Source organism: Xiphophorus maculatus, chromosome 19 (assembly GCF_002775205.1).
Source record: "Xiphophorus maculatus strain JP 163 A chromosome 19, X_maculatus-5.0-male, whole genome shotgun sequence".
Classification (NCBI taxonomy): Eukaryota; Metazoa; Chordata; class Actinopteri; order Cyprinodontiformes; family Poeciliidae; genus Xiphophorus; species Xiphophorus maculatus.
In genome coordinates, this window is record NC_036461.1 from 3,784,151 (window position 1) to 3,797,098 (window position 12,948).

General features: G+C 36.2%; 1 protein-coding gene across 1 annotated transcript; it reads right to left on the reverse strand.

The window, feature by feature from the left end:
* Positions 1 to 678: 678 nt before the first annotated feature.
* Positions 679 to 7,557, reverse strand: nipal3 (NIPA like domain containing 3). Its single transcript, XM_005801266.3, has 11 exons — positions 7,343 to 7,557; positions 7,053 to 7,121; positions 6,539 to 6,710; positions 6,384 to 6,443; positions 4,665 to 4,810; positions 4,437 to 4,533; positions 4,181 to 4,316; positions 3,266 to 3,354; positions 3,074 to 3,137; positions 1,722 to 1,816; positions 679 to 1,635 (listed from the first exon to the last, which is right to left on the reverse strand). The coding sequence occupies exons 1-11, from the start codon at positions 7,376 to 7,378 to the stop codon at positions 1,448 to 1,450; spliced, it is 1,152 nt and encodes a 383-aa protein (XP_005801323.1). The 5' UTR covers positions 7,379 to 7,557; the 3' UTR covers positions 679 to 1,447.
* Between the last annotated feature and the right edge of the window lie 5,391 nt (positions 7,558 to 12,948).

Genomic DNA, 12,948 nt, shown 5'->3' on the forward strand with positions numbered 1-12,948 from the left:
ACAGACTGATCACACTTTGCAGGATCCACCTGTTCAGTTATCTAGAGGGAAATTTATGTTAAAATTGACAACCCACTTTAAGATTTATGCATCTTGCAAGTCCACAAAACAAAAGAAAACCAATTACTAAAAGAAAATGCAAACAACCTTATTTACTTTAAGCGTTGCTCACAATGAAACTTAAATTTTGCCAATAAAACCCACATACTTCTACATAAGCTTCTCTGAGGTCTCAAATCTCATATCTGGAACTGTCCAGATCCAAAAAGTTTTAATCTATACTCCACAAATGCATTTTGTGTGAATAAAATTTAAGGATTTTACAGGCAATTTATTTTTTTTAATCAAGTGGTAGAACATTTACTGAGAGAAACTGCACTGGTATTCAGACTCACAAGATAAAATATCTTTTAGGACTTTTAGCTATGTTGGTGCAATTATAAGGATCTAAATACAAAATGTGAAGAAGGAAGAGTAAACCATAAATAAATAACTTTGCAAACATGCCACAAGTGCTATTTAAAATGTGCTTAGAAAAATTTTAACTTTGACAAAAATTATTCTTTTTATTTCCCTTATTTGGTTAAATTACATAAATACCTTGAAAAATATTCAAGCTTGATGTTCATTTAAACACCAACAGTTAACAGTCACCATCGTCATGCACTCACCCTGAACTTATCCAGCAACAAACTTCATTTTAAAAACGTACATTAAAACCAGACAGCGTCCATAAATACATCACAGTAAATTACACACAGTGGACAAACTGGGAAACTGGTCCCAACAAGAAGAGGCAGTTTAAACTTCATTTAAAACAGAGTCAGAGGCAGTTTTTCAAAGTAAAGACACTTAAACTGCACAGCTACAACTTTACACTGTTTGGTCAAAACCCTGAAGTTTGATAAGCTTGCACATTTACTGGAAGAACAGATGAGTGTGCTGGGCAGCCCTTGGAATAAAAAGGTTTATATAATATATTTCACTGCTGATCGAGTTTATCAAAGATGACAAAACTTCAACATAAAAAAGTAATAAGTCACTTCATTCTGCTGCCAATCTTTGGTTCCTCTGAGATCAACAAATGTCTTCAAAATGCAGAATTCACAAGTTATTAAAATATGTACAAAGATAAGCCAGCGTTACCAGTTTGTGTTCATCCAGAGACTTCCTAATGTGCTTTGATAGAGACGGAAAACATCGTCAATGGTACAAAAGAAGCTAATTACTTCCAAGGAAGAAGTGAGCAAGCAGAAATTAGGTAAATCCCAAAGTTTGAGGCAGATTTTCTCTATTTACAACCGTTGTACTTAATACAGTAATTAAAAAAGCTTTTCCCTGACCAGCTTAGGTTAAAAACAGGAAGCATGTGTGAGAGTTAAAGGCGAGAAGGTTTGGTGAAAACACCCATTTTGGTTGTTTTTTTAATGCGAGGCAGCGATAAGTTTCAATCTTTCTTCAGGTCAGGCTGACCGTAAGGCAGATCGGTGCCTCTCACGGTCACAGTTGGGTGCTCCAGGTTGACCGGTAGAGTAGTCGGTGCCACGCCGTCGTTGTTGACCAGAGCGCCGTAGGAGAAAGAGCCGTTAAAGTCCGGCTGAACAACAAGGCCGTTGTCATGAATGGTTGGAACGCCTGAGCAAAAAGACGTGCAAATAAGAAGATAAAATGTATCCTGACTTACACAAATTTAGAGTTTAAAGTTTTGTTTTAATACAAACCGTTAGCCACATCCATGGTGACATACGGCTCAAAGATCTTCGCCTTCTTCCTGGATTTGGTGACGAGAAAGACGCCGAGGAAACAGAGTGCAGACCTGCTCAAAAATAAAACATAAAAATCTTATTTTTATTCAAATGCTGATGGAACTTTAACCTGAGCAGCTTCAGGCCTAGTCCACACATAGATGGATATCTGGGAAAATAAATATATTTTTATGTGTTTTGGCCTTTCATCTACACAGAAAAACCAATTAATATCTCCAAAAACTTCACAAAAACTCCAACCAAAGTGGAGATATGAAAAAATACTTCATATTTGTGTTTGCCTGTGTGCAGTAAAATTTAGGGTCTTGTGTAGTGATGGGCCAGACGACACCGAAACCTCAGAACATGCAGCGAGCAAACAAGATGAAACCCCATGTCGGTGCGCGTATCACTTTAAGGAAAACCATGTGACCGATACAGTTCCCATGTTGTATAGGATTAGGGTTAGGGATGTGACCGCGCCAAATTGTATTGATGAGGGAGAAATTGTGTCGACATGTTTGTGGGTTTTGTTGGATGGAGATACTTTGAGTTCTTTGCTTTGGTTTTTGACTCGTATTTGAATACCAGCATGGATCAACCAAGAAGATCAAGTTTTCTCCCTGGTGCTATCATTTAGATCTTATAACGGAAAATAATTATTCCGTTTTCATTTCCACTTTTGATCACTTTTCTTTCGGATTATTTAAATTCCTTTCAATGGGATATTTGAGTTAGTTAACATGGATTAACTTTTATTTATATTTTAGGTGAAAAATGTAGGATTTCTCCCAAGTTTTGTCTTTCTGTAACCGAAGCACTTCCACAATGCTGGGGCATCAACGTGCCCCATGAGGGGGATGAACACGCAAACACCGGGATTTATTGAATTTGCCTGCAATGACTTTCTAAATCCAGCAGATGTCACTGTAAGAGACAAAGCAACACAGTCTCAGCCAAGTTTTGAAATGTGCCACACACCCAGTGAGGCCTCATCTGCCCATCACTAGTCTTGTGCATTACAGTGTGCAACAAACAATGCAGCAATATATCCACATACTTGACATGATTCCCAATCAACATCTTCTTGTGTTTTAACTATGGAAATATGGAAAAATATGGAAAAAATGCGTTAGTGAAATAACGCATTTATTTGGTGAAGATTGTGTTTGTTCCAAAAATGCAATCTTCAAAACCCCAAAATTCAATTGATTGAAAAAAACAATTGATCACCCTACATTAATCAGTGAAAGACACTGAAGTCTGCAGCTGCCACTGGCAAATGTGAGCAGGTTTTAAGTGTATGAATACTGAACGCTGCCACTGACCCAAGGAGAAACAGGCAGATGTGAAGAACATCTTCCTTCTGAAACTCCAAGTAGAAAACGGCTCCTACGGATGAAAAGAGGAGAAGTTCTGAGACATGTTGTGACTGTAAGGAGAGCAGCTGAAGCAGATTAGGAGATGTTAGATTTTATTTCTAGACTCGTGTTTACAGGCCCGAAGAAGCTGCAACTCACCAGCTACCACTGCAAAGATGGTGGAGAAGATGTAGTTGACGCAGGCGGCCAGCGAGGGGTCATGCAGATTACAAGCCTGGGAAAGAAACCTGGGAAGAGAGCAGCAGGCCCAACCGTTTTCAAAACCAACCACAAAACCCTGTAGCAATTTGCAATAAATTAATAAATCAATTAATTGCAGCAGAAATCAAAACAAGCTCGATAATTTCAATTTTTATGATTGCCTTTCTCATGTCAAAGAATAATTGAGTCTGGTGCATCGATCTCAACTAGCATCTTTTTTTTTTAAGGGAAATTTTATTTATAGAGATTTCAGGATGAATTCACTGCAAAAACACAAACTCTTAAGTAGTTTTGGCCTAAGTTTCTAGTGCAGATATCAATTTCACTGAGACAAAACTAACTTACAAGTAACTTTTCAGCATAAGATAGGAGCTTGTTTTAAGTCTTAACATAAGCATTAATGTTGATTAAAAAAAGTCCTAGTTTAATTTCAAAATATGGAGAAAAAATTTTGCTATAAGAGTAAAAATCTAGTACTTTTTTTAACCAATAATAAATAATTATTTACTTAAAACAAGCTTTTATATCTTGTTGAAAAGTTACTTATAAGTTAGTTTGATTTTATTTCAAGTGTAATAAGATTTTTAGAATAGAAAGTAGACACAAACATTTAGTAAACATTATTTCTTCTTTCAGTTGTTTTGTTATATCTAAAATGTCTCCCAGTTGGTTACAAATGAAAGTTTATTGATCTTTGAGAGGATGTACCTGCATTATTGTGGTTATATTACTTGAAAAGGGTCTCAAAATGGGAATACTTTCATTTATCATCGTGACAAACCTACAGCCACAAACACGAATTGTAACAAAGACTGATGGATTTTGATTATTGTTGATGTCTCTGCCTCTCACCTGGCCTGGAAGATGACAGACGCCACCATGCACACAAACATGACGCTGAAGATGGGGTAGTCGAGCTGCATGGAGCCCTCCAGAGTCAGGAGCAGCATGCCAGAAACCGCCTTGACTGTAATGACTGTGACCGAGCCTGTTCCAGAAGACAAACAGAAGATTAAAAAAATAAAATAAAAAGTAAACATCTGTTGTGGCAGTCTTATTCTAATTAAGTGTGATTAAAGCTAGACTTTAAAGACAGGAGGAAACTCACCCAGTAAAGCCACCAGCAGCAGAACAACAACAAGGTAGTTAGCATTGCGCTGCTTGTAGAAGTACAACAACAGGCAGAATGCGATAATCTCCAGAAGCTGTCAGGATGATAACATTAAATTAATACAGAAATACACCAAAAATCAACTGTGCCTGACTGAAAGAACCCAAGATAAAAACCACATCTGTTTACAGAATATTAGCTAATGATTTACAGGAAATGTCTCACCATATACAGCAGAACAGGCCATCCAATAAGGTGCTTCACAATGTTCTCTGCTTGGAGTTTCTCATGAGAGTTTGGACCAAATGACACAAACAGATAGGTTCCTCCTATAATGAAGATGTAGCCCAGGAAAGCCAGCCCATGGTTCTCTGAAAACACAAAACAACAGAAATGACTTCAAACAATCTGTCAAGTCAGACTGGAGAGGAATTAAAGGTTTAAACTGCTGCATCATTTGCACTTAGGGGTGGGCATTTATCGTATCGTTTATTACTTATTGTGAAAGGTTTCTTAGTATAAGACCTTTGATTTATCATTAAACATTAATTAACATTAAATTTCAGTGATTGGTTGTAAGTAATAAAAGAAATTCCAGTATGATCAGAAATGTTATTTTTGCTAATTTCACCAATGTTAGTTCCACAGGAGCATAAAAAAATATCAGTAAATTTGAAAATAGTGTAGTTAGTTTTTATGGTTTAGTGATATAAATCACACTTTTAAAGTATGTGGCATCGTGAAAAAGCCTATTTCAGAAAAGAATGTTTTTCATGGATAATATTTGCATATGTGGTGGTATGTTTATATAAGCAACAAATAGGATTTTCCTTTATTATTATCACAATAGTACCACAGAATATCAGAAAAAAATTCTAAGTCCTTATCGCCCACCCCTATTTGTACTGCAGCCAATTTCTGGTTTTACTTTTTGATGCATTTATTGGTAAGAAATATATATATATATATACAGTATATACAGGGGTTGGACAATGAAACTGAAACAGTTTATATATATATATATATATATATATATATATATATATATATATATATATATATATATATATATATATATATATATATATATATATAAAAAATAAAGGGAACACTAAAATAACACATCCTAGATCTGAATGAAAGAAATATTCTCATTGAATACTTTGTTCTGTAAAAAGTTCCATTTGCACAACAGCAGGTGAAATTGATTGTCAATCAGTGTTGCTTCCTAAGTGGACAGTTTGATTTCACAGAAGTTTGATTTACTTGGAGTTATATTGTGTTGTTTAAGTGTTCCCTTTATTTTTTTGAGCAGTATATATATATATATATATATATATATATATATATATATATATATATATATATATATATATATATATATATATATATATATCAGGCAAATATAACACAAGAAAATAAAAAAAAAACAGATTTTTTAAAATGTATTTCCTTAATAAGGGAATAAAAGCTCTGCAAAACAACCTGATCCCATCTGAAAAAGTAAGACTTCCTTCTTGCTGGTTTTTGGTGGCACAATCAACAAAAAACCCCAAAAACTGAGTTTGACATATTTATCTGCATTTTAAAGTTTACACATTGAACCCAAATCAAAAGTTGACTTATGATGGATTACTGGAAAAGTTTTTCTGAATTTCAAAATTTGAAGAAAAAAAGAGCACCAATATAAGAGGTAATTTAACAAATATTGGACTTTAGGGTTGTCTAAAAGGTCAGTTGAGGATATTTCCAAAGTAATTTAATAAACTGTTAAGTGTGTGTGAAAGGTCAGATTTCACCTTCACTGAAACTCCACTAATAAAATTTACACATAACAAAAAAATACCTTGACAAAAGAGTAGAAGAGAGGGCAATTAGATTTACATAAAAGAGCAGCAGATCTGAAATATTTGCATGAGTTATCTCTGCAGCTGTTCTACTTACTTGCAAAGTCCTTTGCTTTAGATTTTTCACGCAGGAATAAAAACCCCAAAATTGAGCTTGCTGCAAAACATTAGCAAAAATAATGTTTTTGGTACAATTTAAGGTATAAATCTGAATGTTTTTACATTTGATCTAATGTTTAGAATGATACTCACTCAGGACAGACACGGCATTGAGGGGCGCCACAACAGCAATTGGGGCAAAGGCGTAGGACACAAAGTTGGCCCCCTCCCCGATGCAGATGAACACGAAACCAGACCACCAGGTCTTGGTGTTGTAGAAGGTGCGTTGCTCCTTTGTTCCTGCAAGTGTCACGTGGCTGTACTTCTGCAAGAAAATGCAAAACAGGGAATTCAAAGCAACACAAACACCTTGCAGGAAACTCGCAGAAAGAGCTTAAAGCACATTGTGAAACAGTTTCACCAAAGAAAAGAAATGCAGATGGGATGGTCAGCAACACAATGAGAGTGACGCATGATGACCACGTGACTGTGTTTTGGATAAATATTCAGCAAACACAGCCTTTTCCCCTGAGGGTTACGCAGTCAAACATGCATCAGAAACAGAAGAGGGCATGGCACGGTGGAAATTAAAAGCTCCTGTCTGGATTATAATTGTGAAACAGCTGATTTATAACGCGTTTAGTGGTGAAGTGCAAACAGAAACTACCTGAATACTGAGAGAGATGCTGACAATCACACTTCCAAAGATGGCTAATAATGTTCCGATGAGATTATCCTGAAAAACAAAGTGATCCGTTCAGTTAGGATACAGAAATGTTCACATAATAACAACAAAACAACAGAAAGTCGCTTCTGAAATTCTGTTTCCATCATTCTGCCTTCAGTAGCCAGTTACTTTGTAGCAGTTAGCAAAACCGGGTTTCTCTTTAGCACCACTAATAGATAACAAAGCAACTCTTTAGTAACAATTGATGGTTACAATGGAAGCTGTCTCACCGTGTAGGAGTCTCCTTGTTCTGGTTGAGTGTCCATATTTTTAACTTTCAGAGGCGCTTTTTCATAACACGTACAATGAACATTCAGACAGTAAAATATTCCCGCTGTTTCCTGTTTGATATAAAATATCTATTGCTCATTTTTGGATTTTCTGTCGTGATAATAAAGGAGACACCATATTCGGGGCGAAAAGCATCTCACTTCCGGGGACTAACTTCACCTGCTTTTGGCTACGAACTGACGCACGCAGAGGAATCGCACCATTCACCAGCCGGAGAGGCAACCGGCGCACCGGGTGGGCGGGGTCAACATACCCTGAGCTACAACTTTTATTATTATTATTATTATTATTATTATTATTATTATTATTATTATTATTATTATTATTATTATTATTATTATTCATCTGAATTAATTGAATGTTGTGGATTTCAGTATTTTAAATAAAGTTTACTTTAGATACATTTTAAGCACAATGTGTTTCATTAATAGTCTTTTTTCCTTCGATATAATTCATTTCAAGTCATAAATGAAAATATTACACATTTAGTATTATTGACTTCTAAAAATACATTTTAAAATGTGTTCTAGCTCATAAAACTCATTTTACAAGTGTGAATCTATTTCATTGTACCCCAGAGCAGCAGACACACTTTGACAAATGGACTTAAATTAAACAAAGCCCTTTTTTGGCCTCAGGCTTATTTTGGAAAAAAGTTCTTGCTGTTTACTATTTATTTATCTACTATGAAACTTTGACTTAAAATAAACCACACTGCTACTGAGGTGATGAACTCAGACAATTTAGGGTCCTTGCTTATGTGGAAAACCCCGCCCACAGCTTCTCGTCATCGCTTCTTTGCGAGTGATCCACCGGCGTACTGTAAGGAATTGCGCATAGTCACGTACAAAACACGTCACCGTTCACGCTCAGTAATATATTTTTCTTTATTAAAACAACAACAACAATAAATAAGTGGCACCATACAGGTATTTTACCTGTTGGGTAAATTATTATTCATAATCATTACTTTTACGATAGGATTTTTCTTTTCCGTAAGTTCTGCAAACAGCCACTAGGTTGTACTATTAAGCTAAAATTAGCCAAAAGGTTTTGTTTTTGATTTTGAATCCGTTTATTGTTAGCCGCATGGCAGTAGATCTTTGGATAAGGGCAGATTTTAGGGTAGTTCCTGCTTTTCTTCCGGTACCTGATGGGGTAGGTCAAACCCTCCTGTGACCTTGAAATGGAAAAGGGCATTTATTGTTTATTGGCGGCAGGTATATGGAAGGACATAATTAGGGTCTCAGGCTTATTTTGATGTGTGTTTCTCCGTTTGCCCTCTTTTACTTTTTTATGTCTTCCAACAAAATGAGAATATTTTCCTCGTGTTTGAGTAGGAGAGATTTGTTTTTATGGACTGAGGAAGTTAGAAGATTTCTATAATTTTTGTCAAACAGGTCCTTGTGTTTACTGGTAGTGCTGGAAGCAAATCAGCTTGAATGATTAGTTGCAAACATTTTTGTGGAAACATGGATAACTTACAACTTACTGTCCAGGTTATAGAGAAAAAAACACAGAGTAGCAGAAAAGTACAAATACTACTAGACTGATTAAGTATCTAGCACCTACATCAATACTTAGCTAAGAAGTACGGAGCCCTCTAGGGGACATGGGGATTTTTTTTTTCTTTTGCGTTACCTCGCAAAACTTTTGCGTTACCTCGCAATACTTTTGCGTTCCCTCGCAAAACTTTTGCGTTCCCTCGCAAAACCTTTTGCGTCACCTCGCAATACTTTTGCGTTCCCTCGCAAAACTTTTGCGTTACCTCGCAATACTGTACTGGTCAGTTATGCAGCATAATTGAATACTGCAAGCCTTTCCTACGGTGGGCGCCGTACTTTATGCTTTAATATAAGGTTATGTGAGGTATTTCCATGAATGTTAGAATCTTTTTGTGAAATATCTGAAGTTTTATATCTTTCTTTAGGATAGAAAGGCACCACAAACCTACGATATAAACAGAAACCTTCCGTAAGTAGGAAAGAAATAAAAATACATCCTAATTTGGACTATTTCTGAGTTATTATCGCGGTTAATAAATCATCTGACAGTTTTGATTGTGTCTCTGTTGTGTTCGTAACCTGAATGGTTTAAAGAGCTGCTTTCAGTGCCGCTCCATCTTAACCTTAACAGACATAAACATGCAGTAAAAAATAAATCGATTTTCAATCAGTGTTTTGCACCAAACAGTTTTTACTGTTAACAAGTTTTTATTATTAAACACACGACAAACTAATGATGGTAAAGGGCCGCACTGGGTTATCTCGGGGAATCTCATCTGTCCGTGTATCAATCAGCTCCAAACCATTTCTTTGTTCTGTCACAATTATCGATTTATTCCATTTTGATGATCAGGTTCCAAACTTTGCAAGGACTGACCGCCCCACTCACCGCTTCCTAATACACACAAAGCCAGTATCCTTCCCATTCATACCTGGTGACGTCACTCCCACGTCGACACACCTAAGTGTCAAAGCCGCTGCTCCTGTCATATCAATAATTACTTATTTCATTCATATGGCTCTTACAGAGCCTCAGTGAAAACGTGTTTATTATTATTAACTGTTTGGTGCAAAACACTGATTGAAAATCGATTTATTTTTTACTGCATGTTTATGTCTGTTAAGGTTAAGATGGAGCAGCACTGAAAGCAGCTCTTTAAACCATTCAGGTTACGAACACAACAGAGACACAATCAAAACTGTCAGATGATTTATTAACCGCGATAATAACTCAGAAATAGTCCAAATTAGGATGTATTTTTATTTCTTTCCTACTTACGGAAGGTTTCTGTTTATATCGTAGGTTTGTGGTGCCTTTCTATCCTAAAGAAAGATATAAAACTTCAGATATTTCACAAAAAGATACTAACATTCATGGAAATACCTCACATAACCTTATATTAAAGCATAAAGTACGGCGCCCACCGTAGGAAAGGCTTGCAGTATTCAATTATGCTGCATAACTGACCAGTACAGTATTGCGAGGTAACGCAAAAGTTTTGCGAGGGAACGCAAAAGTTTTGCGAGGTAACGCAAAAGGTTTTGCGAGGGAACGCAAAAGTTTTGCGAGGTAACGCAAAAGGTTTTGCGAGGGAACGCAAACGTTTTGCGAGGTAACGCAAAAGTATTGCGAGGTAACGCAAAAGTATTGCGAGGTAACGCAAAAGTTTTGCGAGGTAACGCAAAAGAAAAAAAATTCCCCATGTCCCCTAGAGGGCTCCGTAAAGAAGTGATATATATTGGGGTTTTTTCTTTCAAATTAGTAGCTGCTATGCACTATATAATCAGACTGTAGTTTGAAAGATTGCAGTGGATAGCTGTTCATTTAGCTCATTGAATCAAAATGTCAAGAAGTTAATTTTCTCACTAATTCGAAGACTAAAACTCAGTATCAGTTTAGATACTGAGTGACTAAAACACTCAGTATCCCTCTGAGTCCACTCAGAGGGATACATTTGAAATGTTTGTTTCTGATTATATTAATAATTTTGACTTGCAGTTAATGAACACCACAAATTCTGTATTTCAGAAAATTGGAATACTGTATTACATAAGACACAAAAATTATAATAAAAGAGAAATCAGATCTTATTTTCTTGCCTGCGAAGTTCAGGGGAAGACTCCTGACTTAACTATCGCTGACTTCCTAATCACTGCAGAAGCTGAGTGCTGAATCCAAATGTTAGTGGAAAGTTGAGTGGAAGGAAAATAACTGCAGCAACATTATCAGAGTTCCTTCAGACGCCAATATAAACCTTCCACAGATTTAAGGAGCCGTGCCTTCTGCTCTGAACATTTCAGAGCACTTCCTGCTAATTTTACTGTCTGACTTTTGAACATACCCTCATTTCTGTTTTCCAAATTCTTTTTCTTGTTGTAATTATTTGAGAAACTGAATCCTGGGTGTCATCTTTAAGTGATCAAACTCACACTCACCTCTGACACGCATCACTTGCACAAATGTCTTATTTTTTCAAAGTTAACAATGACTCAGTAATCCTTTCTGCTCTGTAATCCTGACTAATTCAGATGGCATGTTTTCTGTTCCCTCTGTGTGTTTGAGTGAAGGAGGGACAGTACGCTACGTCAGCAGCCGTGTTACTATAACAGGAGCCTTGGAAAAAACAAAGGTATGTCAACAGAGGGTGTAGCTACTGTTCCAACACGGATGACTTTTATTTTTTTTCTTTGTATTACAAAAGCAGATGCATATCATGCGATGAAACAATGAGTCACTGTTTCCATTAATGGCAGAAATTATGATCAATACAAGAAAAAAAAGAGTTGAATCTGTTTCTGGAACATTATGTGTAATTAAAACTGTTTAAATTATTATGTGTTATTAAAACCCATTGAAACTGTTTTGATGGGTAGACAGGTCTCTTTCCAGCACCCTCATCTTTAGCTCCTTTTGGAGCTTTTCTGTGTGAGAGAATTCAGCACTCGGAAAGTCAGTAAAGTAAGATTTTAACCTTTTAACCTTTTAAACTTAAATCTGCAGGGGTTATGAAGTATTTGGGTTTGACATTTGCATATTTTTGATGATCAATGTTACCAATTTTTAACTTCGCCCAACAAGAAGAAAATCAATTTGCATATCAGACTGGTAAAGGATGAGACTTGTTCATGAAAACCTGGATCTTAGGGAGGAGAAAACTTTAAATTTGTAGCTAATATTGGAATTTATGAAAACAAATATAGTCGATTATGTGTCTGAAATGTTATTTATTATTAATTTTCCAAACAAAAACTGTTTTAACATTTTTCCACTCATGTAGGAAATCTGTAAACTTCACCTTAACATTAACTCTGAGAGAATCAGTCACTAATGGATTATTAAAACTTTAGTAACTTATTAAAATCTGATCATAAATGATCAAAGTTTGGTTTTAAATCTAGCCCCTACACTAATTCCCAACGGCCAGTAGGGGGAGTGAAGAGCTGCTGTTGGGCTAGAACACTAACCTTGACGTGAAGATGCCTTAATCCACGCTTATCAAGGTGGCTTTCCATCACAGTTCAATGGTTGACTGACATGTCAGCTCAAATGTTTGAGCTCTCACATCGTAAATGCCTTTTATCACTGAAAGCAATACGAGACACTGAGTAAACATTCTTCTTCTTCTGTTCTGTTGTTGTTTGTGACAGTAAAAGTGCAAGAACTTGCTGCACACTGATAAGCTCCACTGGTAGAGTGCGTTTCATTGGATGAAAAGGTGCATTGAACTGGTTTCTGCTTCCTGTTTGCGAAACCTTATAAAATCATCATGACTTGGTGATAGCATTTATCTTTCATCTTTGTTGTGGATTGTTTCTTACGTCTTGCATGAGCTCTCAATAGGTTTAAAAAAACAACAAAAAAACACTTCAATAAGTTTGGCGATATAACTTTTTGTTTTCCCGAAACTGCAAAGTCTTTCCTTCCCTCCAGACTCGTCACACTTTAACGGCCCTGAATTGTCTGCAGGAATGAGACGTGGCTTTACAGGCCGTGTGTGCTGAGCACACACACACACACACACACACACACTGATTAGAGC